General features: G+C 52.1%; 10 protein-coding genes across 10 annotated transcripts; 5 read left to right on the forward strand and 5 right to left on the reverse strand.

Moving 5' to 3' along the window:
- Positions 1–13: 13 nt before the first annotated feature.
- BO66DRAFT_393977 (guanine nucleotide exchange factor MON1) lies at positions 14–2,618 on the forward strand. The gene is made up of 5 exons (XM_025647878.1): positions 14–800; positions 864–1,732; positions 1,817–1,998; positions 2,087–2,321; positions 2,388–2,618. The coding sequence occupies exons 1-5, from the start codon at positions 227–229 to the stop codon at positions 2,394–2,396; spliced, it is 1,869 nt and encodes a 622-aa protein (XP_025501002.1). The 5' UTR covers positions 14–226; the 3' UTR covers positions 2,397–2,618.
- On the reverse strand, positions 2,548–4,559 carry BO66DRAFT_379785 (proline iminopeptidase). The gene is made up of 9 exons (XM_025645872.1): positions 4,432–4,559; positions 4,108–4,352; positions 3,807–4,051; positions 3,651–3,736; positions 3,433–3,597; positions 3,352–3,372; positions 3,162–3,300; positions 3,000–3,096; positions 2,548–2,935 (listed from the first exon to the last, which is right to left on the reverse strand). The coding sequence occupies exons 1-9, from the start codon at positions 4,472–4,474 to the stop codon at positions 2,624–2,626; spliced, it is 1,353 nt and encodes a 450-aa protein (XP_025501003.1). The 5' UTR covers positions 4,475–4,559; the 3' UTR covers positions 2,548–2,623.
- Positions 4,560–4,744: 185 nt separating this feature from the next.
- Positions 4,745–6,644, forward strand: BO66DRAFT_379788 (pyridoxal phosphate-dependent decarboxylase family protein). The gene is made up of 2 exons (XM_025645873.1): positions 4,745–4,830; positions 4,894–6,644. Exon 2 carries the CDS (start codon positions 5,060–5,062, stop codon positions 6,587–6,589), a length of 1,530 nt encoding a protein of 509 aa, XP_025501004.1. The 5' UTR covers positions 4,745–4,830; positions 4,894–5,059; the 3' UTR covers positions 6,590–6,644.
- A 624-nt stretch (positions 6,645–7,268) lies between these two features.
- Positions 7,269–8,341, forward strand: BO66DRAFT_379791 (aldo/keto reductase family protein; the record flags this gene model as incomplete). Its single annotated transcript, XM_025645874.1, has 2 exons — positions 7,269–7,320; positions 7,401–8,341. The coding sequence occupies 2 exons, from the start codon at positions 7,269–7,271 to the stop codon at positions 8,339–8,341; spliced, it is 993 nt and encodes a 330-aa protein (XP_025501005.1).
- On the reverse strand, positions 8,341–9,883 carry BO66DRAFT_355316 (Zn(II)2Cys6 transcription factor domain-containing protein; the record flags this gene model as incomplete). Its single annotated transcript, XM_025644847.1, has 2 exons — positions 8,341–9,755; positions 9,824–9,883. 2 exons carry the CDS (start codon positions 9,881–9,883, stop codon positions 8,373–8,375), a joined length of 1,443 nt encoding a protein of 480 aa, XP_025501006.1. The 3' UTR covers positions 8,341–8,372.
- A 232-nt stretch (positions 9,884–10,115) lies between these two features.
- On the reverse strand, positions 10,116–12,394 carry BO66DRAFT_422318 (putative Kelch repeats protein). Its single transcript, XM_025650042.1, has 3 exons — positions 11,843–12,394; positions 11,642–11,787; positions 10,116–11,589 (listed from the first exon to the last, which is right to left on the reverse strand). The coding sequence occupies exons 1-3, from the start codon at positions 12,285–12,287 to the stop codon at positions 10,159–10,161; spliced, it is 2,022 nt and encodes a 673-aa protein (XP_025501007.1). The 5' UTR covers positions 12,288–12,394; the 3' UTR covers positions 10,116–10,158.
- Positions 12,395–12,922: 528 nt separating this feature from the next.
- BO66DRAFT_379800 (RecQ family helicase MusN) lies at positions 12,923–17,978 on the forward strand. Its single transcript, XM_025645875.1, has 4 exons — positions 12,923–13,378; positions 13,437–17,023; positions 17,083–17,161; positions 17,211–17,978. The coding sequence occupies exons 1-4, from the start codon at positions 12,952–12,954 to the stop codon at positions 17,741–17,743; spliced, it is 4,626 nt and encodes a 1,541-aa protein (XP_025501008.1). The 5' UTR covers positions 12,923–12,951; the 3' UTR covers positions 17,744–17,978.
- On the reverse strand, positions 17,821–19,181 carry BO66DRAFT_355325 (uncharacterized protein). Its single transcript, XM_025644848.1, has 2 exons — positions 18,881–19,181; positions 17,821–18,818 (listed from the first exon to the last, which is right to left on the reverse strand). Exons 1-2 carry the CDS (start codon positions 19,064–19,066, stop codon positions 17,967–17,969), a joined length of 1,038 nt encoding a protein of 345 aa, XP_025501009.1. The 5' UTR covers positions 19,067–19,181; the 3' UTR covers positions 17,821–17,966.
- A 966-nt stretch (positions 19,182–20,147) lies between these two features.
- On the forward strand, positions 20,148–21,720 carry BO66DRAFT_404083 (telomere maintenance protein PBP2; the record flags this gene model as incomplete). Its single annotated transcript, XM_025648916.1, has 2 exons — positions 20,148–20,654; positions 20,728–21,720. 2 exons carry the CDS (start codon positions 20,148–20,150, stop codon positions 21,718–21,720), a joined length of 1,500 nt encoding a protein of 499 aa, XP_025501010.1.
- Positions 21,721–22,072: 352 nt separating this feature from the next.
- BO66DRAFT_159895 (uncharacterized protein) lies at positions 22,073–23,198 on the reverse strand. Its single transcript, XM_025642216.1, has 2 exons — positions 22,851–23,198; positions 22,073–22,716 (listed from the first exon to the last, which is right to left on the reverse strand). The coding sequence occupies exons 1-2, from the start codon at positions 23,041–23,043 to the stop codon at positions 22,172–22,174; spliced, it is 738 nt and encodes a 245-aa protein (XP_025501011.1). The 5' UTR covers positions 23,044–23,198; the 3' UTR covers positions 22,073–22,171.
- Positions 23,199–23,405: the final 207 nt, after the last annotated feature.

The raw sequence follows: 23,405 nt of genomic DNA on the forward strand, positions 1-23,405 counted from the left end.
TCTCCATCACCAACACCGCACCGGCCTCGTCATCGAAGCTGGGGCCTGCCACTCTGCCACCATGTGCATTATCGTCCTTAGCGCATGTGCAGTAAATAAATTGATTACAGCGACATAACGATCTATCCCTCAACTTTTTAGACCCATCCATTTCCCATCCTCGCGCACGGACGCACATCTCCCCCGATCGGAGCAGTTCTTCGATGCGCCGGAGCTGACGACGAACATGGTTTCGACGGCCGATGGTCCAGCGCAGGACGCAAACAACCCTGAGACCGAGAACCCTGCACCCTCTGTTTCCGCGGATCGCGAATCCGAGGCAGCTCAGGAGGAAGAGCGACCCCCGCCCTTACCCCCGCGACCGAACACCTTGCGCCTCCTGGAGGAAGGAGGCGCCTCGCTACGCACATCCCGCCCTGGAGCACCGACGAACCTCCAGTCCAGAGCTACAACAGCGGTCTCCTTGACGGATATCGGCTGTCACGATGCGGGGAAAGAGAGTCACGTTGTGCGCGAAGGCTCGGAGACGCTGAAGGCCCAGGCCAGTCTCAATCACCTGACAAGTTCCCGCGGGAGCGAGACTGGAGACACGGCGAGTATCCGCAGCTCGGGACCTCAAGGGGATATCGGTGATGTGGAGAATGTCTTTGGGGACTTTGTCGCGACTGATACTGGTCTCATCCGCAAGCATAGCACGGGGCTCCTCCAATTCCCCGAGTTCCAAGCGGATGACGTGGAGGACGACTTCGCAAGCGAGTTTGAGCCCGTGGGGGAGGTGGATGAGGAGGGGGGCAATGAAGGTAGGTTGTGGGCTGCTGAGAATCCACACTTGTCCCGGACAATACTGATGATCGTTCTCACAGAGGAAGTCCTTGCGAATTGGAAAGCGAAACGGAAACACTATCTCATCCTCTCGGCTGCTGGCAAGCCGATCTGGACACGACACGGGGATGGAGGACTTATATCCACATATATCGGTGTCATCCAAACGATCATCTCGTTCTACGAGGACTCCAAGGACCCTTTAAGCAGCTTCACCGCGGGAGATACCAAGTTCGTGATAGTAACAAAGGGGCCCCTGCACCTTGTCGCCATCAGCCGGATGCTCGAGAGCGATACACAACTCAAGCTCCAGTTAGAAGCTTTGTACATGCAGATCCTATCAACGCTAACCCTGCCCTCTCTCACGCATCTTTTCTCCATCCGCCCTTCGACCGACCTGAAGCGGCCCCTCCAAGGATCGGAGACGCTTCTATCCACCTTAGCCGACAGCTTTACCAAGGGATCCCCCTCCACGCTCCTCTCGGCGCTGGAATGCCTGAAAATCCGCAAATCCCACCGTCAAGCCATCAACAACACCCTCCTAAAGACAAAAGTCAGTAGCCTGCTCTACGGCCTGGTCGTCGCCGGCGGCCGGCTCGTCAACGTCGTCCGGCCGAAAAAACACTCCCTCCACCCCGGGGACCTCCAACTCCTATTCAACATGATCTTCGAAGCCGAGGCCGTCAAGGCCGGTGGCGGCGAAAGCTGGATCCCCGTCTGCCTCCCGGGGTTCAACAGCAGCGGCTATCTGTACATGTACGTCAGCTTCCTCGATCTTCGCGATGACGCAAACGCTGCCGCCAACGATACAACAACCACCACCAAAGACGAATCTGTCGCCATCGTCCTGATCAGTACCGACAAGGAAAGCTTTTTCGAGTTGCAGGGCATGCGCGATGCATTTGTAGAGGTGTGTGTATTCAACCCCTCCAATCCACCATCACCACCACCACGCGTGTCAGCGTCCAGAAGCTAATGGCTGTCGGGCCACCAGCAAATGGAGAGAAACGGCAGCATCAAGATCATCAAAGAAGCCGTTGCGAAAGGCCGCCCCAGCACGACGGACATCGTCCCGGGGACGGTCTTGCATCACTTCTTGTACAAGTCGCGGGCGAATGTCCAGTTCACTATGTCGTCCTACGACCCTGAGTTTTCCAGTATCTCGCGCCGGCGAAGGTAAAGTTGCCCTGCATTCCGTAATATGCTGTGTGGCACCATATTCGAGATCAAGAGTTGTAAATATTGACGGGAAAATCACTCGCAGATTGATGTCAACCTACAATAACCTTCATGCGAGCATTCATGCCAAGCATACGCACGTCAAAGTCCACCATTGCGTGTCCCAATCGTCTAGCTCCTTCGCTTGGGTGACTCCGATGTTCGAGCTCTATTGCGTGGCGGGCGCGAATGCGAATCGCAACGCTTTGGCTCAGAGCGCGAGTAAGATCATTGGGTGGGTGCGACAAGAGGAAGAGCGGCTTTTTATCATTGGTGGTGCAGTACGTTTGTCAAAAGTGCCCAACATTATGACTCGCAGTCAAACTAACACAACTCGCCTCTCTTAGGTTTTTTGAGTAAGATATCTTCCTTCAAGGCTGCAGACGAGAACAGACCATTTCAAACAAGCATCGTTGGCTCGCATATAGATGTATATAGATTTTACGAAAGCTGCTCAAGACACAAGGATTGTTCCTTTGGTGTCATCTCTCATTGTCAAGCACACCTCCGCTAACTCTGATGGAGAAGCTCAGCTAATAATAGAGTCTTATATAGCTATAATTCACTACTTACTTGACCTAGTCTAATCAATGGTATCTTCCCTCATGGCAAACAGCTGCTGGAACACCTCATCCGATTTTGCACGGATAGCATTGTGGTACATGGTATTCGTGATGAACTGCTTGATGCCCTTGATCTTGGCGGCAGTTTTCTGCGCATGGTCAAAGTGCACGTACATGTCGTCGATGTACGTTGCCGCGTAGACGGGGACCTCGTTCTTCATCAGCTGGGCTTCATCGTAGAGCTTGGGCCAGTCACTCGTCGAAGCGATGATTTTTGCTGCTTCCTTAATTTGCCGGAGCTCCGTGTACGAGTCGAACATGTCTTGGTGAACCTGTTGGAGAAAGTTGGTCTATCAGCACATTCTGCTGGTCATTGACAGGCTCCATAATGCTTACCGTTTCACCTGTGAAGAAGAATTGAGATTGTTCGCAGCTGATGTCAAACATGGGGAGACCGGCACGGCATTTGTCCGCAGACCAGTTGGACGCATGTCTGTAGTGAAGGGGAAGTGCGTTAGTTGCTGTTCCGAGGTTGGTTGATGTTGGGATCGCTCTCACCCCTGACAGTATATAGCCTCATGGAGAATTGCATAGATGATGTTATTGTCCATGCCGCCGTAACCGTCTATCGAGGTCAAGGTTGGGTGAGTAAGGAAGCCAAACACTTCTAGATCGTTCCAGGCACGTAGCACAAGATCTGTCTCATCGTTAGCCTAAGCCGGAACCCTTCAAATGGAAAGCAAATTACCGTGAATGCTGTCAAGACCCCCTGCGAACATATTTTTTTAGCAAATTCATCCTATAATGAGAGGTCGACGTGTTTTCTCACCATGCATGCCGAAGGCAATACCTAATTGCTGAAATCGGTGGATAGTGAGCTTGCCGGAAGGCAGAGCAACCTCGTTCTCCTTCAAATACTCGACAATGCTCTTGACTCGCTTAGCGTCCTCGGGGAACTTGGCGTAATAGGCCTGATTCCTCTCGATCATCTTTTCTTCTTGGAATCAGCTTGTTTTCGAGGTCATATCTGAGAGGCATAGTGCGTACTGTAGGTAAGTTCATACACAGGGTCAGGACCATTGACCAAGGGAGGCAATCCACCGCAGATGAAAGCCTCTGATAGTCCTTCCGGACTACAATAGTGAAAACGTGATCAGCATTTCATGTTGCTTGAGGTATACTGTCCCCGAGTTCTTGACTTACAACATGGAAAGGTAGGATGTGATACAAAAGCCACCAAAACTTTGACCAATGACACTCCACTTGCGCTTGTCTTCGGGATAGTTGGCCGTGAGGCATCTTCGGACGGCCTCACAGTCCCGGACGATGTTGTCTGCACGGAAATGCTTCAGATACTCCGCTTGCTTGACTGCATCGCCTCTCTGCGCCAGCGTACTCGCCGTGATGGTCGAGCTGAGGCCAGTGCCACGCTGGTCCAGGAACAGAACCTAGGGGGGTGGTTAGCATGTAATTCTTGGAGAAAAGAGTGCAACAGAATAAGTACCTGGTAGCCTTTATCAAGAACGGTGTTGATCCAGCCGAATTCTTGAGGCGGACGACATCCGAACCCTGGGCCACCCTGCAGGTACACCAACCACGGAAGCTGCTTGTCGTCATTACTGACGGGGCTAGGCTCGACAGGAGTGACCAGACGCCGGACACTTCGCGCGAACAGCCTCAGAGAGTCCTCATTGGGCTTGGTGTAATTGAGAGGGACATCAAAGAACAGCTCGGCCACCCGAAGCCTCCCTAACGAAGCAAAAGCAGCCCCCACCCGTCAGCACGTCTTGCTGGTTGGAGTTACATAAACAACAATGGCAGAACGTACCTGGGACGTTGTGGAACTTCCTGTCAATTAGCTTGGCAGCCATTGTTCTAGACCTGCGGGGGATATTTTATATAATTATAATATTCTCAATCCGGAGGTTGTAGAAAGTATCACGAAATCACGCAAGAGTTGATTTGAATTGGATTCGAGTTTTGTAGAAAGGGAAAAGAGTCTGATGGCGGACTGCTATCGGCAGTAGTTTAGTTAGGGAGCCAGCCGGTACCAGGAATACGAAGAGGGAAACTACGAACCCAGCGGGTCACTTGGTCTAGTCTAACTTTCTCCCTCTCTTTATTCTCCGCTATCCGATCTCCACTTTTCCCCAATCTGAACGAATGGACAGACTTACTTTCGGACAATTGAATGCTTGACTCGGAGATGATAAGGCTTCCGCATTATGTGAGTTAGTTATGCCATTGAGAGCCATGATATCCAAAGCTCATTCGAACCCCGGTTTTCCAGACACAGCAGGTACAGCCGAACCTTCAGATCCCGTCCTAGGTTCACATTATATAATCGCATCGGAAAAAAACCAACTCTGCTAATCGTTCAAACCAAACACCAACCCTGTATCCTTTTGCACGGAGGTAGTCCAGACTGGGTGCTTTTTGTTCTTCTAACGGGTGATATGATAGTCATGAACCTTGAAAATGTCCAAAAGACTGCGCAGGAGCAGGGCCGTCTGCAACAAGACTTGTGGAAGATGACTCAAACGTGGGAACCAGGCGTCCTACCAGATGCTGCTGCTCTTACGCGAGCCAGAGCGTCTCTGCCGAAGTCTCTCAGCGACGAAGGCCTGGGATTCGACCGGGCCACGCAACATATTCTGAACGACATGGTACCTGCTTTCAATCGTAGCAGTATAAGCCCCAATTATTATGGCTTTGTCACTGGCGGCATTACTCCGGCCGCCCTCTTCGCAGACAACCTTGTCTCTGCATACGATCAAAATGTCCAAGTTCATCTCACAGAGCATTCCATCGCGACAGATGTCGAATATTCCGCTTTGGGTCTTCTTGTGGATCTTCTACGGCTGGACAGGCGTCATTGGCACAACGGCACCTTCACCACCGGAGCCACCGCAAGCAATGTTCAAGGGTTGGCTTGCGGCAGAGAATATGTCTTACGAGCCGCCGCCGAAAAAAAGGGCATCTCGATCAAGAGCGTTGGGGAGTGCGGTCTGTTTGAGGTCATGCAAGCAGCCGGGCTCTCTGGGATCCAGGTTCTCTCAACTTTACCCCATTCGTCGATGGGGAAAGCAGCTGGCATCCTCGGTATCGGACGCGCGAACGTCAAGAACATCTGTCTGGACGATGATCCCCTTCGCTTTGACCTTGAGCAACTAGAAACGGAGTTGGCAGCGTCCAACAAGGCTAGCATCGTCGCTGTGTCTTGCGGCGAGGTCAACACCGGACACTTCGCCACGTCCAGCTTAGATGAGATGCGGAGATTGCGCGAGCTATGTGATAGGTACAGCGCTTGGCTTCATGTTGATGGCGCGTTCGGAATCTTTGGTCGCATTCTCGAGCCCACTGCTGAATTCGCTTCCATCGCTCGAGGCTGCGAGGGGATGGAGTTGGCAGACTCCATCGCTTGTGATGCACACAAGCTGCTCAACGTGCCATATGATTGTGGATTTATCCTCTGTCGCCATCCCGAAGAGGCTGTGAACGTATTCCAAAATGCGAATGCAGCTTATTTGACCGGTGGTCAAAGTGGTGGAAATGCGATTCCATCTCCTTTAAACAACGGGATGGAGAACTCCAGGCGCTTCAGGGCACTGCCAGTCTACACCTCTCTCGTGGCGTACGGGAGAAATGGCTATAAGTCTATGCTCCAGAAGCAGATCCGTCTGTCAAGAATGATTGCTGGTTGGCTGTACGACCATCCAAAGTACAACATACTGCCGGCAGCGGGTAGCAAAGATGCGCTACCAGATCGAACTTACATGGTCGTGCTTTTCAGTGCCAAAGATGACAGCCTGAACCAAAGCCTCGCCAAAAGAATCAACGACACTTCGAAGATGTTTGTCTCGGGCACTTCATGGGACGGAAGACCCGCTTGTCGGATTGCTATCTCGAATTGGCGGGCGGAGGAAGAGCGAGATTTTGCGCTTGTGACGGAAGTGCTGCAAAGCGTGGCTGATGAGAGTATGTAAGCTATGTACTGTACTATTGACTCCCTTGCGATGAGGCTGCCTGGTCGGAGGAATTTAATTATAATAATACAAATGATTTTGTTCCGTTCATCAGAAACCGTCTTTCCATATTAGACATTTCTTCAGCCTTCTCCGTGGCTAAGATGCTTTATCTCCCTCCGTTGCCTCGAAGGATTCATGAGAATGTGATGGAAAGGTTTCCAGCAGGTATGAACTACTCCGAACCGACCCAGCGTGTGTGGGATACGCCCTCAGAGAAGTTCAGAGGAAATACGTACGCGGCATAGGCAGCCAAGTGTGGGAAATGATCCTGCAACAAGCGGAGCGGCAGGATTGCAGGGGAAACCGAGCACCGCATGGATGGATGGATCCCGCATCACTTAGTGAGCCACTGTAATTCCCACGCTATTCCAAATCAGGTATCCAACTGGTCGTGACGTTCAGCAGCGGACTTAACGCCCTCAACCATTCCCTCGATCACGGAGATGGAACGGCGATTAAGACATGTCATGGAATTAAGAGACCCCCTGCCGGAGGTTAAATAGCGAGCTGATCCGCTGTCGTCGAAGATGCTTGCATTGATATAAACACAGGCTTCAGATACTCTACCATCTACATATACAGTACACTTCCCCCGATTCTATACATCACAACCGACTATCTACACATACCGCTCAGGATGCCTACACTCGCCGGAAAAGAAATCAGCCAGAATGGCCTGGGGTTGATGCGTGCGTATAAACCAGCACATGACGCTTCTCATGGTCATTGTTCGTGTTATTCTGCTGGGCATATTCTGACCGTGCTATAGGCCTGATCTGGCAATACGGGCCCACCCCGGATGAACAAGCCTTCAAAGTCCTCAAGACCGCTCTCGCAGCTGGGGCGAATGTCTGGAACGGCGCCGACTTCTACGGCACCCCGGACAACAACTCCCTGCATCTGATGAACCGGTATTTCACCGCCTATCCGGAGGACGCTGAGCGGGTCGTCTTCACGGTCAAGTCCGGGCTGGTGTCGATGAAGACCTTCACCATGGACTGTTCGCGCGCGGGGCTGCGCAAGTTTGTGGACAACGCCCTGAGGATCTTGGATGGGAAGAAGAAGATCGATGTCTTTGGCTTGGGGAGAGTGGACCCCAACGTGCCTGTCGAGGAGAGCGTGCGGGCGCTCGCGGAGCTCAGGGAGGAGGGTAAGATCGGAGGCATCCAGTTGAGTGAAGTCCGCGCGGACACGATCCGCCGCGCGGCGAGCGTGACGAAGATTGATATGGTCGAGGCCGAGGTCAGTCTCTGGTCGCGGGAGGTGTTTGAGAACGGGGTGGCGGAGGCATGCGCGGAGAACGGGATTGTCCTGGTGGCGCACACGCCTCTGGGTGCTGGGATGCTGACGGGGACGATCAAGTCGGTGGACGATCTGCCGGAAACGCACCACCGCACGGTGCCCCGCTTCCAGCCTGATAGCATCGCCCAGAATCGTCTGCTGGTGGAGGCGTTGGAGGCCGTCGCAGAGACAAAGGGTTGCTCCGTGGCTCAGCTGGCGTTGTCTTGGTTGAAGGCTCAGGGCAGGAAGCCTGGAATGCCGGTCATTGTACCGATTCCGGGTGCGCGCTCCGAGGCACGGGTGCTGGAGAATGTACAGGATGTTGAGCTGACCGAGGATGACCTTGAGGAGATCGAGGTCATCCTCAAAAAGTATCCCGTGGCGGGCGCGAGGTATCCCCCCGCCGCGGCGAGGTTGAATGAGTATTGAAAAGGGATATTTTTCCAGGGATTTTCGCATCTTAAATTAGAAATTCGTTCCTCCCAAATTTGAGCCACATTCTCCAGACATTCCGTGAATCCTCGTCGGAGGATGTTAATATTTTCTTTACAGTGGCTCGTTGCCCGGGGGCTTGGATTGTCGACAGTCGAAGCATCTGGTCATGAAGAGATGACTCTAGATGACCCAACGGCAGTTCTTGGGTTTTGGCCACGTATAGATGCCAAAGTAGAGTATTTAAGGACAGGTCGCAAGGTTGCTGAGACGAAAGAACTTCACTTGAGCAGGAATAAAGTATATCTGAGGTGAGGTCGACGGCCTTCCGATTAGACTCGTACAGAATGTTGTCAAGTGAAGTATGATCGGCTGACGAGACAGGTAGTCGAGTACCCTGCTCTCGCACTATCCTAGCTAATAAGAGACGAACCACACGAAAATTGTTCCAGTTCGTCAAAGACTTGCAGTCAGGGTAGATGTCAGTCCCAGCAAAGGACACATTTAGGGGAATCGGGCTTTGCCTCCTTGAAACGAAGGCTGGTAGCCAACATGCCAAATCTTCGAGTTCGAGATCAAGCTGTTCTGCACTGAGTATAACTTCTTCCGATCGATGGCCCGACGTGACTGAGTTCTCCAGCTGTACATAGCGCAGCATAATATCCCAGAATTTCCACTTCAGAGATGATGTATCCACGGCATTATCGAGCGCCATCCGCCGCAGAGACAAAAACTGCAGCGGAATAGCAGAGCCTCTCGCAAGACAATCGAGTACCACAAGCTCAGTAAGGTGCAGAAGCATGGTAGGACTGTACTTATCCGCGAACTGCCCTGTACCCCTTAAGGACATCAATTCACAGGCTCCACTCAAATGGCTGCGAGGAACAACCGATTCATCATTTTCAAAACTTGCGAGTCGTTCAAAAACACACATTAAGATGACTGAGAACAAAGTTCTGTCAAGCATGACCTCGTCTGGGATTTGGAGCGCCTTGCGAGTCATCCTCAGAGCTGATCCGTACATGGCCCGAGCGTGGTGCAGAGCGGCATGGCACCCGTGCGATAAAGAAAAGTTTACCATGAAGACAGCACGGGTGACCGTCTCTAGAAGCGGGATGCCATGAACCATCGGCGGATAGAAGATCTGCATGAAAGAGAAAATGCTTGTTGCTGGCATCGCGCCAACGTATTGCGAGATATAAAGGCCCTTTGCGCGCTGCATAACTGTTGGGAGCAGCCTGATTGACAGCGGATTCGGAGAACTTGATTGTCGAATGGTCTGGTTCACCGACACTCGCTTGATAGTAGCATCGGACTCATCAAGGATGATCAGATCTTTGGGATTATGATATCCAGGGCATGAAAGCCCAGCGCGTGAGCACTGAGAGCAGCCATCCTTTTTCTTGTCGCACTGTGTCGGTGAGTATCGTCGCTGGACGGAAACCATGAGGCTCTGGGAAGAGCGTCTAAACTGCTTACTTTGATATCACGCTTTCGACATTGACGGCATGACTTCGAAGGCCTGCCACGATACACCATCGTGGATCTCTCTTCATTTCTGGTCTGTTCCTTTCGAGAGTCTGAACTGAAGAGAAAAAGGGAAAGGATTCCTATGCTCTTAGGCGAGGGGATCACGTAATCAATCCCCAAATCATCAACTAGCTAGTTCAATCAGAGACTTGTCACTAGGTGGTGCTGAGGTACTAGGTAGTCATCTTCATTTACTAGCATCGCAAGAAGATATCAAATTAAGTATCATGACATTACGCCTCGCAATGTCTGTTTGATATACTCTGATAAGCTTTTATCCAAGATTACCTGCGTCTTCCAGCGCCTCCGGCATTGTCCGCTCGATCAGCAATGCTGACCACCTCACCAATACCAGCCTCCTCTTGCTCGTCTTCCAAAGCCATGATCTCTTCTCTGCTATCCCACCATTTCTCCTCTGCCATGTTGAATGCATCCTTACGAAGTTCTTTGATGTTCTTGTCCAACGAGACGCCTCTTTCTTTCAAAGTGTCCATCAGAATCTTTTGCCAATCTTCAGATGTCCGAGTAAAGAATTCACGCAAGCTCTCGAAAGGACGAGGAAGGGGTCTGCTATCCTGGACGGATGGCTCTGACTCCTGCTCTTCCACATCAAGCTGCTCCAATTCCTTGGTCACCGATGGCACAGTAATCTCGGTCGGCGCAGGGGAGGCAGTGTCAAGGGACATGGCATCTTCATCACCTTCCTCATCCTCTTCAAGATCTTCCTCATCATCCTCATCCATCTCGTCGTCGCTATCTGCTTCGTTGAGCAGATGCCAGTTCCCAGGTTCATCATAGTAAATCTCCTTGACCCCATCGAGCTTGACCAAATCAATGGAGTACAGGTCATTGAACGTGAACTCCCGATCTCCCTTCTCAAAAGTTCCACCAAAGATGAATAGAGTGTCGTCTTGCACCGCCAACTGCGCATTGAATCGTTGATGAGGCATTTCGAATCGTATCACGGCCGGTTTCTCTGGTTCAGCCGGCTCCTCGTCGGCCTTGGATGCCAATTGCAGTTCCTCATCGTCATCCAAACCACGGATGCCTCCCTTGGCCTCCAGTGCTTTCAGGTTTTGTAGAAGTTCCTCTTCGGTAGCTTTGCTACGGTCGCGAGATTTGAACTGGTTTGCCGCCTGTTTCTTGCCTTGTGCCCTGGGGCGTCTCAGGGTCAGGGGGAAGAAGCGGTTACGGTCAGTATTCCAGGCAAACATGGTGTCAAAGAACTCGCTGTCAATGCCTTCCTCGCTGAGCTCAACATCATGAACACCACCGAACATGATACCTCGACCCTTGTGGTACGCCATGGTGGCACCGGCACGAGGCGGGTTGGGCGAGTTAGCAGGCTTCTTTCTGCGCTCCCAGCGCACTGTCGGGAGTGTGTTCGCCGGAGCATCAGCAGGTGGAGGCGTGATTCGAAGGAACCAAGTATCCTGATGAACCATAGGTTTCATGGTCATCCGCTGAGGGCCGTTCTTCACTGGCTTTCCCCCGACACCTGCGCTAACTTTGACGCGGGAATAGCCACCGTAGAGAACAGCACCTGTGTCATGCGGCAAGAAAGAGAAAGACGAACGTGGATCAGGTTTCTGTGAAGCTGCTGAAAGATTCGGGGTGAACCAAGTATACTTCGAGCAATCGTAGATCCACAGGTCCTGGAGGTATTTGGTCTGTTGCGAGGTATCTTGGAATCCTCCAAACAGAATGATGTAGTTCTTCAAGAACATAAGCTTCTGGCACATTGAAAACGTCTTGATTGACACTAACCTTGTAGTAAGTCATTCGGTGACCACTTCTAGCCGGAGGCCCCTTGCCCTTCGTTTCGAGACGGGTCCATTCCCTTGTCGAGGGATCAAGGTGCCAGAAATCATTGTAGTGGTAGAAAGTTCCCTGTTTCGGGGAAGAGAACTCTCCTAGACACAAGAGTCAATCTAATTGAGCCCACCCCAAACTGCGAAGCTCACTTACCTCCGAACAAGTAGACGCCTCCAGTGTTGCCGCCACGGCACCATGCATGTCCACTCCGGGGAAGAGGACTGTTGGGACTGTTAATCTCCTTCCATTCCCCACGGTTGATGTTGTAGATGAAAAGATTATTGAAGAAGGTAGCTAAATTGCCATCGAAATACTCTCCACCAAAGACCAGAAGTTCGTTCTGGTTCGACGGCGAAGCTAATACAGTGGCAGAGGACCGAGGAGTGGGAGGCCCACTGACAGTCTCGGTGACCTTAAGGAACCTGGCTTGCTCCTCTGCATACTGAGCAAGGATGGCGTCCAAATCGGCATCTTCAGCATCGCTGTCTGCATCTTTGCCCTTGGTCTTGCCTCTCTTCTCTTTCTGGGCAGCTTTCTTCGACTGTTTCGCTGCTACCCGCTCCTTGTGCTCGGCGGACTTCTTGTTCTTCTTGCCCATGATGTTGGCTCCAGTGAGTACTTGCTTACTCTGGCTGAAGAGAAATTGTCCTTGGCTTTGTTACTTCAGGGTGGCTGATAAGTCTCACCAGCTTTAGGATATTTTGTCTTATCGATAATGCTACGGGAACAGTATTTCTTCTATAGCGCGGGGCCTTCTCGGCCGCAAGAAAAAAAAAGATGGTCGAGCCATTGGCCCCTCCTAATATTACCAAATTGGGTAATAGTTTTACAAGCCGCCCCGTGCGCCAGGAGACACGTAATTAATCCAAGAGCTAGACTTCTGGGGGGCCACAATGCTTGCGATGAACAGCAAGAATCATACTGAAGTGACAGAGTTTGCTGACAGATAGAACATCAAGTATTCGTGCACATGAGCAGTACTGTTATATTGTGAGTTGACAGGATGCGAGTGAATAGTATCGATCAATGTATGTAATGTATAACCCGGGTACTAAGATTACCAGATGCCCAAGTTACTAGTTGGAAACTGCTGCGCCGAGAGTCACCGCCCACGTGATAGCGCGCGGAGACGCGTCGGATTATTGGCCGTTGCAATGCTTCTCATCCATACAATAGTTTTTGTTTTTGGCGGCTAGAACACCCCATCGCTATTGTTATGTTTAACTCTCCTGAGAAAACCATGCGAGCAAGACTACGGCCCTATGACTAAGAATAATTTGACAGCTCATCTCAAATGGCTGTTGCAGCAAGGTCATGCACTCTACCCCTCTCTGGTTTCGTCCGAGCACGAGTATCAAAACAACACCACTAGTGCCCGGAGCGCTCTCCCACTCTCCCCGGTCACGACATTGCCTACGTTAACCGCCCAAATACATGGCTCATTCGCAATTGATGATTCGGAGCCTACTCGCGGTATCCAAGACCAGACCGATCTCAACAATGATGGGGAGATAGACTCCGAATCGGAAGAAATGGCACGCCTGGTACTTACTCCGGGGTCTGGGCGCAAACCGCGGATGCTCTGCCTCTCCAAGGATAGCCCCAACCAGACCCCAAAAGCATCCAAGCATCGTCTTGCGCCAGAGGCGCCCGCGAAGGAGCCAACTACCGTGACCAAGCCAATAAAAGGTGTGCGCTCAGATTCGAACACTCCCTACCACAATTACGCGCTACTTACGCTCAATAGCATCACAAAGTGTTCCTCCTTCCTCAGTCCGCAGCCCCAAGAAGACATCCGTGACGCCTTTCCGCTCAAAACAAAAACTCGAAGTTCAATCGCCATTCTCTGATTTCGATGTGGATACGATTGATTTGACTGGAGATTTCGATCCAACTGCCTTCTCGTCAAGTACCACTGATGGCTTCGGCGAACCTCAACAATTATGGACGGAAGAAGCTGCAGCTCGGAAGCACTCGCCCGAAAAACGTGGGAAGAAGCGGAAAAGTGATGATTATATGTCTGATCTTCTCTCGCCGAGAAAGTCTGCCCCTAAAGCGCGCTCGCCGTTGAAGGTTGCTCGAACTGCTGAACGTCTTCAGCCTGCTCCCTCACCTTCTCAGCGCAAGAGACTGCCACAGTCCACCGTGGATAATCACCAGCGCACGCCTTCCCGAAACCTAAGTCAAGTGATCGCCGACTCAGATGAAGATGGTGACGACGATCTCTTCGATGACTGGGAAGCTAAGGATGACATGGGTTTGAATCCCGACGAGTCTCTATACCCAATATTGCCAAAGGTTGACGCCCTGGATACTCATTCGCCTGAAACTATTGTTCGCAAGCCAATGCAAGCTGCGCCCATATCTGGGATGTCAGAGGCCATTCCTTCAACCTCACGAACTCTTGCTAGCTCACAGCAGCCGTCGCACATATCTGCAACCGTGGATTCATCGCCATCTGTTTCTCTTGACAAGGACGTAGCCAGGTTTTTGTCTTCGTCTGCAGCTTCAATCGAAGGGATGATCGCGACATTCAAAGATACCCTCACGAAGAATTCTGAGATTGTATATGAGCGAGCAATGAAGGGAGAGCCTGCGCCGGAGTTGATTGTCGAGAACAAATCTCTTACTGAAAAGATCGAGGCCATCGAAAGGCTGAGACAAGATAGGGCTGCCTACTTCTCATGCGATACCAAGAGGCAAGCCCTGAAAAAAACCTTGATGCAGGCCATTTCGCTAGGTGGCGATCCGCAGACGATGCCGGAACTTGCAGAGAGTCGGCAGTTGACTGCACAATTAGAGGAAATTGAATCCAATATGCGGCGTACACTGCAACGGACTGATATCTTATCATATCTTGACTCGCTGCACAATGGCACTTCTAGAATTGGTCTAGAACAGTCAACGTCATTCTCGCTTGCACCTCGTGCCACATCTTCTAATTTTAGAGACACTGTTCGATCAAGTATCACAAAAGGTGTTGAGGAACCGGTTTCAAAGGGCTCACTACGACCGACGACAGGCTATAATGACGCACGTTCCGAGATCTCCACGCGAGTATCAGACCTATCGTTCAAAAACCCCAACGCCACCTCCAGTCGCAGAACCTTTGACTATGACGATACGATCATGTTGTCGGACGAGGATACGTTCACGAGGACGATGGGTTCTCCGACTGTCGCCACGGAGATAATGGATGAATTCGATCTGGACGACGAAGACATGCTAGAGGCTGCAGAGTACTTTGAAGATCCCTCCACGAATTCGGCAAACCATCTCGAGCTTCAGAACCGTAAGGTTTTTGCTGAAACCTCAGGGAACACCCCGCGTTTTCCCGCAACGCAGAAGCAACAAAGCCAGAACACTCTGTGGACACAACATGCATGGACCAAAGATGTGAAGGCTGCACTAAGGGATCGATTCGGACTCCAGGGATTCCGTCTTAATCAACTTGAGGCCATAGACGCAACGCTTGGTGGCAAAGATGTATTTGTGCTAATGCCCACAGGAGGCGGCAAGTCTTTGTGTTATCAGCTGCCCTCTGTGGTTTCTAGCGGGATGACAAGTGGAGTTACCATCGTGATATCACCACTGCTGAGTTTGATGCAGGACCAAGTCTCCCATCTCAACAAGCTCAATATCAAGGCGTACGTTCTGAATGGCGAAACAAAGAAAGAAGAGCGCCAGCGGATTCTAGACATATTATCTGATTTCAGACCCGAGAAAGAGATTGAGTTGCTCTACATCACTCCAGAGATGGTCAACAAAAGCCAAGCCATTGTTCGCAGCCTAGAAAGGCTTCGCAACAACCACAAGCTAGCTCGCATTGTCATCGACGAGGCTCATTGTGTCAGTCAATGGGGGCATGACTTTCGTCCCGATTATAAGGAACTTGGAGAACTCCGAACCCGGCTTCCTGGCGTCCCGATGATGGCGTTAACAGCTACGGCGACCGAGAATGTCAAACTTGACGTTATCCACAACTTGAGGATGGAAGGCTGCGAAGTATTGATTCAGAGCTTTAACCGACCTAACTTGTCCTATGAAGTGCGGAAGAAGCAGAAGGGGTCTGAACTCCTAGCCAGCGTCGCTGATATCATAAACAACTCATACCGCAACAAGTCGGGGATCGTCTATTGTCTTTCGCGCAAGACATGTGAAAGTGTCGCTAGCAAACTTCGCCAGGAGTATCGAATCAAAGCTGCGCATTATCACGCTGGTATGAGCTCCGAGGATCGCGCAGAAATTCAGCAAGCCTGGCAAGCTGGAAGGACCCACGTCATAGTCGCAACCATCGCTTTTGGAATGGGAATTGATAAACCCGATGTACGCTTCGTGATCCATCATAGCATTCCAAAGAGCTTGGAAGGCTACTATCAGGAAACAGGACGCGCCGGTCGAGATGGTAAGCGTTCTGGTTGCTACTTGTTCTACACCTACAAAGATACAACAACTTTGTTCCGCATGATCGATAGTAGTGATGGGAGCAAGGAACAAAAGGACAGACAACGCCTCATGCTGCGCATGGTCGTACAGTATTGCGAGAACCAGACCGATTGCCGACGAGTGCAAATACTCGGCTACTTCAACGAGAAGTTCCGCCGACAAGACTGCAATGCTTCTTGCGACAATTGCAAATCCGATTCTGTTACCGAACTTCATGATTTCTCAGACCACGCTGCCTCTGTGGTTAAACTTGTTCGCTACTTTCAAAACCTGGATGACAAGGTTACCATGTCATATTGCGAGAACATGTTCCGAGGGACAGTTAAGAAGTTCAGATCACCTCAGCACCGCAATGCCCCAGGCTATGGCGACGGGAAAGGTGTAGCAGTGGGAGAAGTTGAACGATTGTTCTACACTCTTCTCAGGGAAGGGGCTTTGAGAGAGGACAATGTGATCAATGGTAGCAAATTTGTGATCCAGTACATCAAGCTGGGATCACGTGCAACTGACTACGAAAGTGGTCGCGTCAAATTGAAACTTGACGTCCGCGTCTCACCAAGTGGGAAGGGTCGACGGCCCGCACGGTCTTCTCGAACCGATGGCAGCAAGGACACCGTACCGCAATCTACGAACGTCTCGTCGCCTGTACAGGCCGCAAATCAGCGCCGACTCGCGCGTTTCCGATACCAAGGAACTGGTGATGACTCTACTGATGATGCAGATAGTGACGGATTCGAGAAGATTCGCGTCGCTGGTAGGCCCCGTCCAGACAAAAAACGCACTCCCGGTCCACCTATCACTCAAGACCGCCGTTTCGATCAGCTTGATCCTCTTCACAAGGCGGTAGCTGAGGACTTCATGGTCTATGCGAAGAACTACTGCCAAGACGTAAGATTCCTTACATTCTAAAGAGCATGGACCAGGGCAACCACTGACAAATTGAAAAGTTGGTTCTTCAAAAAGGCCTGCGCAACCAACCGTTTACTGATACCATCTTGCGCGAGATGGTCATTGTCTTCCCTAAAGGTAAGATTACTTTGTATCATGACTGTGGTCGGTGCTGATTGATGATTAGACCTTTCGCAACTTGCTGCAATCCCTGGCATTGATCCTGACAAAGTTATCCGTTACGGTTCTCAACTGCTTAAACTTGTTAGGGACACGCAGCGTCGCTATGAGGAGTTAAGGAAAGAGCGTGATGATGCCGATGGCGTCGTACCCGATCCCAACCATCACAATGTTATCTACCTCAACAGCAGTGAGGACGAGGATGAGTTCAGTGATGGGGGATTTCTGGCAGACCACGCGTCTAACTTTGATATGAATGAGAGTGTTGTTTCCAGCAGGTTCTTTTCGTCGCAGCAAGGGCCGCATGCTACTGAAGAATCTCGAAACGGTGGCGAAGGGTCAGGCAAAGGCAATCCGCGAAAACGCCAGACAAGTAAACGTCCACGTCGCTATAACACAGGAGCAAAAGCGAAACCGAAAACAGCAGGGGCTCGGAGGAAATCCCATGACCGTGCTGACAACCGCCCTTCTTCGACCTCAGCCCAAAAACCTTCCAAGCCGAAGTCTGCGACAAGTCGGATTGGGATGATGCCTGTCTGAGATACCTTTTTGCGTGCATCTGAGATATAGCGATTAATGACATGTTTACGATATATCAGCGTTTGCGACTGTGGTTTCATTGCGACTATTGCATGTATAGGCGTTACATTCGGGTGTCTCATAAGGATAGTGTGATAGGCGCACATGGCGCTTCTATGTTATAGGGCTATATAGAGCCCGCATGATAGTGCCGACGCGGCGGGGAATGGACAGCTAGATGATATTATAGCGTGCGCCCAAAATCAATTAATCTTAACCTTCTCGCATCGCGCGGGTGGAACTGTGCCACTTTGGCTCGTACTAGAAACCTGGAAGCTGCGGATTCTCGAACGTTCACATACGAGGGGCTTGCTTCCAACAACTCGTCAAGAAGATTGCGCATCTCGACTGCCGCCACGTCCCTTCGGTTGGAGGTTCTTCCTTGCTCGTTCTGTCGAGGTAGAATCTCATCGATGCGTCGTTGGCTGGCACCTGACTCAGTTGTTTCGGCCTGTACTTTCGGCTTCTTCGGCTTGCCATGGCTGGTATAGCCCAGTTCCAAGGTAGCGTCTGAGACATCTGGTACATCGCCTACAGTCGGTCCGCCGAGGGATTCTGCTGCAAGCATCGATGCAAGAGACCGATCAATAAATTCGTAGAGTTTGGTCTTCGTATCTTCTGTTGCCTTGTCATACTCGTCGTTTTCCCGTTGCTTCTGCTCCACGAGCTCCCTCGCTAGTTGAGAGCTTGCTTTCTTTTCCTTCGTGGCATTTTGACTCGCCACAGTTCGAATCCGTCGCTGCAGACCATTTTGAATGGCTTGCGCATCGCGCAGGTTCGCCTCCTCTGTCTTCGACCGCTGGCGCGTGTTAGAGAGATTCTTGCCCGTTCCCGAGGCGGCGATCTTAGTCTCCTTCACCAGACGGGATGTCTCCTCAACGGCCAGTAACGACGGCAACGGAGAACCGAGCGGTGGAAACTCCGTCTCCGATTTGAGGAGAGAGTCATACGCCTTTTTGGCCCGGCGCACCTGAGACACTCGGGCCCAGGTGCTGGTACCGATCCTGGAGAGATCGATGGAGTTGATCTCGCGTAGCTGGGGTCGCGTGTTAGCTGATGATGTCTGCTGGTTGTCTCTGTATTGGTCATGATACGCACCTTGCGCAACTCATCTTCTTGACGCTTGACTTGTTCTTGTAGCTCTCGCAGAGTTTCATCCAGTCCCTTAACATAAGCCTGGATATTGGCTGGGCTCAGCGGCTGTGTGGCATGGCTCTCTTCTGTTTGTTGGCGTTTCTCTGCGAAGCGCTGGATTTTATCGACTCTTTCCTGTGGGACGTCCATGGCAGTGGATGATGAAAATACAGCAAGGAAGCGTAGATTCGACGTCCTTCGCGATTATTTCCCGGAGTAAGGTAGAGCTCAATCACAGTCACTAATCTCGAGATCTGGCAGCGTGTGAAGTATTGTGACCTGTTAATATGCTTGATATACAATGGGATAACAGTAGTTGTTGATGGCTTAACACGTGACAGCAGAACATGGGCGGCTTGACTGCAAACGGACTAGCGTGTCTCGTGCCAACAGCTCGCCTCACCAACTCCCGCAACCTCATCTCTTCACCGCGACATCGAACCCCCCGTTCCCACCCTCGCCCATCAACTTCCCCTTATCATATCCCTTTCACATCCGTATCTTTATCTACGACCGCGAAGCTTCGATCGGCTATTCTCGACTGCCTCAGCTTTTCGAGTCTTTCCCCCGTCCAACTTCCTGCGCTAGACACTCCCCCTCCGGCAGGTGATTGGGTAACCGACGTGCTGTACGTACATACAGCCTGTGCATCTGAGCAAGTCGCGTTTTCTGGCAGGAAAACAAGGAGAAATTGGGACTTTGGGAATTGTTTCAGGCTTCAATCTTGCTTTCATTTCTTCCCTTTCCCTCCCCCACCGTTATCCACCCTCCAGCATCTAAATTCGCCCGGGCCCTGAACACACCTTTCGTCTCCGTCCAACATCCAACACCTCTTGCTTCGTTCCATCGTGCCCGATTCGATTGGTTTCTTTTCCTTACATCCTCTACCTTGCCACTACCTCGCTCTGGTGAAGCTTTCTCTGCTCCAAACCAAGGCCCGTGACAATCCAGCATCCTTCCACACTTTCCTCCGTCGACCTCTCCTTTCCAACCTCACTTTCCCGCCACCATATTCACACCAGTCCTCCTAGTCATCCCAAGCACCAGAATTTCCTCTCCACCCGATCGCCAGCACCAGCAAGTTTTATTGGGAACTCCTGGTGTACATAGTCGATCACATAAAGCAGAAGACAGAAAACAAAAGAGAAAAAAAAACAAGAGAGCTATTCTTGACACTTCGACTTCCTGTGTAAGTGAAGCAAGACTGCAAAGCTTTGGGCATACAGAAATCATGTCTGCCTCTCCATCCGCGTTGCAATCGACCAAGCGTCCGTTGGAAGATCCTTCCTCGCCGTCGGGTCCCAATGACCAGCCCGAGGCCAAGCGCCCGGCTTTGGACAAAGTAGTAAAGGGCGAGGAGGCTGAGGCGTATACCGAGGTGAAGACGGACGCCGCAGCGGCTTCCAGCGCCAGCGCTGATGGCCAAGGAGACACCGTGGTTCCCGATGCTCCGACTGCCAAGGGCGCTTCTTCGGAGACGCAGCCCATCCAGTCGACTGCCTCTCACGGAGAGTCTGCAGCTGCCCAGTCTGAGCAGCGCCCTCAGGACGAGTCTAGCTGGATCCACATCCGTGCTGTAATCTCCAGCCAGGAGGCTGCGACCGTCATCGGTAAAGGTGGTGAGAATGTTTCCCAAATTCGTCGTCTGTCGGGAGCCAAGTGCACTGTCAGCGATTACTCCCGGGGTGCGGTGGAGCGTATCCTGACTGTCAGCGGCCCCCAGGACGCTGCTGCTAAGGTTGGTGGACATTTAATTCCCTAGAAACGTGAATCTCGCAGCCCTGGTTCATTGATGCTAATTTGGACGCTAGGCATTCGGTTTGATCATCCGTACCTTGAACAACGAGCCCCTTGATGCCCCTTCAACTGCCCAATCCAAGACGTACCCCTTGCGTTTGCTAATCCCTCATATCCTCATTGGTTCGATCATTGGCAAGGGTGGTAGCCGGATCCGTGAGATCCAAGAGGCTTCTGGCGCACGTCTCAACGCTTCGGATGCCTGCCTTCCCTTGTCGACTGAGCGGTCCCTTGTAATCCTTGGCGTTGCGGACGCCGTGCACATCGCTACCTATTATGTTGCCGTGACTCTGGTCGAGCAGCTGACTGAACGCTTCGGCGGACCGGCAGCCTCTGCCTACGCTACTCGCAGTGGTGGCCCCGCTGGAGCCGTGCCTGGAGGGATGCAGGTTGTCCCCTATGTGCCTCAACCCGCTGGCGGCCAATACGGTCACCCCGACACGTTCAAGCGCCACCACCCTCACCCCAACCGCGGCGCGGCCGGCAGCTATGGCGTTCCCTACCTCCACGGCCAAGCTGCACCCACTCCTGTCGCCCAGCCCAACATGCCCTACGGCGCGACTCCCCACACCCCGTACTCCGGAGCCGGCCCGCACCAGCCCGCGGCCTACGGCGGTCCGCAGGCTGCGCAGCCCCGTGCTGGTGGCGCTGGTGGCCCTGCCCCGGTTGCCCCTGCCGGCGGCGTCATGCCTGGTCAGCCACTGACTCAACAGATCTACATCCCCAACGACATGGTGGGCGCGATCATCGGCAAGGGCGGAGCCAAGATCAATGAGATCCGACACCTGAGTGGCAGTGTGATCAAGATCAACGAGCCCCAAGAGAACAGCAACGAGCGCCTGGTCACTATCACGGGTACTCAGGAGTGCAACCAGATGGCGTTGTACATGCTCTACTCCCGACTCGGTCAGTTTTTGTGCCCCGTATTTTCATCCGATCTATCATCCACTAACAAGCCACGGCAAACACAGAAAGCGAAAAGCATCGTATCTAAACGGGTAGTATGAAGTTTTAGCTAGTTTAGTTCTTTTTTTTCCTACACACTTTGGGGGTCTTCTTTTTTTCTTTCTGACTTGACCACCAAAATCCATCCCGTCGGTCTTTTTTGTTACTCATTTCACCAACTAATGGGCATTTCCTTGTTGTGTCTTCGTTCCGGGTTTTTATCTCTCTATCCCATTTCCACTCCCGTGGCTGCTGTATTGTACTTATTGTTGTGTGACCAAAAGAAAAAAGGAAGCAGCTTTGAATTCTGATCATAATTCTGTGGCATCATCATCATCATCACGACCAACCATCCCACCCCAGCCCTAATACCAACCTTCCAACCCTTAAAAGACAGACCCCACACAGACCTAATACCTAAGCCACACATGAACACCTAGCTTATGCCCTCCTAAACCTTCCCATCCCATCTCCCCCAATCCCACCTCGACTCCCCAAACCCACCGAGTTAGTTCACTCAACCCCCGCGAACTCAAAATGCTTCAACCCCCCCAACCCCCTGACCGGCGCCAACAACCGGCCCCTGACCTTTCCGATGGCCGTCTGGAACGCCTCCGTCTCCTTGCCCGCCAGATGCACCTCGACGCTGGCCCACCCGGCCGCCACGACCACCACGAACGCCTCGCCGGTCTCGCTCTGCTCGTGCGTCATCGTCCCCGGCCGCTCCACCTGGCCCATCGCAAAGGACACCGCCCGTTCGCCTTCGGGGAGGCGCTCCGTCACGGCGGCGCGCAGGCCGATCAGGTCGGCGTGCACGGCGTTGACTTCCTCCGGGGTGAGGGAGGTCGGGAACGCGGGGGTCCAGAGTTCGGTGGTAGGGTTGCTGCGGAGGGTTTCGGTGGTGGTTGGGTTTTTGTTGTTCTCGGAAGAGGAGGCGGGGGTGGTGGTGGTGGAAGGGGTGAGGGTGGCGAAGATGGTGGTGATTTCGGGGTTGTCCGATGGGAGGAAGGGGGCGAGGGTCGTGGTCGGGTTTGCGCCGGTGTGCGCGTCGTTCCAGTCTGTTGGGCTGTTAGGTTTGTGGTGGGGTGAGGTGGTGAGGGTCGATAGGTAGGTAGGTAGGTAGGTAGGTAGGTAGAGGGTCGCGGAAGTTGGCTTTTGGCTGGAAACAAAAGAGGAGCTAAACTAAACTAACCAATCGCCCAAACGATCAAACTCGCATCCTCGACGGCGCGGCCCCAGACGGACCCCTTGTATCCGTTCTGGTGCTTGGTGTTCTGGAAGACCTGCAGGAGAGCGGCGCCCTCGTCGCTGTGGGCGGGGTCCTCGGGTCGGACGCTGTCCTTGACGTGGAAGTAGATGAACTCCGTCACGCTTTGTTCCGACATGTTGTGCGCGCGGCTATCGAATGATTATGGAATTATGATTTAAAGGCTCGTGGCTGCAAAAGCTAGCTGGGTGGTGGCCTGTTGGACAGAGAGGGGACGAGAATCATAAATACTCCAAGGCTTATCGATGGTGTTCCATGTTGATGTCACTCCCACTTTGGGCGGAATGATGTCAGTGAGGAGGACTATAGAACCTAGCTTGGTGCCTTAGGTTCGCTCCACTATCAGACCATTCCCATCCCCAGCATTCCGTACACCAGCGTAGGTAGCAGCCAGCCTGGTTATTATCCTCAAATTCCTCATCAGTACCTGGATGAACGCATTTCTCGTACAAGCACGTGCAAGCATTACAATCGAGACCT

The sequence above is a fragment of the Aspergillus aculeatinus genome (assembly GCF_003184765.1).
Source record: "Aspergillus aculeatinus CBS 121060 unplaced genomic scaffold BO66scaffold_44, whole genome shotgun sequence".
Taxonomy (NCBI): Eukaryota; Fungi; Ascomycota; class Eurotiomycetes; order Eurotiales; family Aspergillaceae; genus Aspergillus; species Aspergillus aculeatinus.

Bases quoted from the DNA above. Each gene is read 5' to 3' on its own strand.
- BO66DRAFT_393977 (XM_025647878.1), top strand. From the start codon at position 227: ATGGTTTCGACGGCCGATGGTCCAGCGCAGGACGCAAACAACCCTGAG. The intron at 801-863 runs GTAGGTTGTGGG...TCGTTCTCACAG, and splicing joins TGAGGAGGGGGGCAATGAAG to AGGAAGTCCTTGCGAATTGG. The intron at 1,999-2,086 runs GTAAAGTTGCCC...AATCACTCGCAG, and splicing joins AGTATCTCGCGCCGGCGAAG to ATTGATGTCAACCTACAATA.
- BO66DRAFT_379785 (XM_025645872.1), bottom strand. From the start codon at position 4,474: ATGGCTGCCAAGCTAATTGACAGGAAGTTCCACAACGTCCCAG. The intron at 4,052-4,107 runs GTACTTATTCTG...CCACCCCCCTAG, and splicing joins TTCTTGATAAAGGCTACCAG to GTTCTGTTCCTGGACCAGCG. The intron at 3,737-3,806 runs GTAAGTCAAGAA...TCACTATTGTAG, and splicing joins ACATCCTACCTTTCCATGTT to TCCGGAAGGACTATCAGAGG.
- BO66DRAFT_379788 (XM_025645873.1), top strand. From the start codon at position 5,060: ATGATAGTCATGAACCTTGAAAATGTCCAAAAGACTGCGCAGGAGCAG.
- BO66DRAFT_422318 (XM_025650042.1), bottom strand. From the start codon at position 12,287: ATGGGCAAGAAGAACAAGAAGTCCGCCGAGCACAAGGAGCGGGTAGCA. The intron at 11,788-11,842 runs GTAAGTGAGCTT...TCTTGTGTCTAG, and splicing joins AGGCGTCTACTTGTTCGGAG to GAGAGTTCTCTTCCCCGAAA. The intron at 11,590-11,641 runs GTTAGTGTCAAT...ATGTTCTTGAAG, and splicing joins ACCGAATGACTTACTACAAG to AACTACATCATTCTGTTTGG.
- BO66DRAFT_379800 (XM_025645875.1), top strand. From the start codon at position 12,952: ATGACTAAGAATAATTTGACAGCTCATCTCAAATGGCTGTTGCAGCAA. The intron at 13,379-13,436 runs GTGTGCGCTCAG...TACGCTCAATAG, and splicing joins CGTGACCAAGCCAATAAAAG to CATCACAAAGTGTTCCTCCT. The intron at 17,162-17,210 runs GTAAGATTACTT...ATTGATGATTAG, and splicing joins GGTCATTGTCTTCCCTAAAG to ACCTTTCGCAACTTGCTGCA.
- BO66DRAFT_355325 (XM_025644848.1), bottom strand. From the start codon at position 19,066: ATGGACGTCCCACAGGAAAGAGTCGATAAAATCCAGCGCTTCGCAGAG. The intron at 18,819-18,880 runs GTGCGTATCATG...ACGCGACCCCAG, and splicing joins AAGAAGATGAGTTGCGCAAG to CTACGCGAGATCAACTCCAT.
- BO66DRAFT_159895 (XM_025642216.1), bottom strand. From the start codon at position 23,043: ATGTCGGAACAAAGCGTGACGGAGTTCATCTACTTCCACGTCAAGGAC. The intron at 22,717-22,850 runs GTTAGTTTAGTT...ACAGCCCAACAG, and splicing joins TTTGATCGTTTGGGCGATTG to ACTGGAACGACGCGCACACC.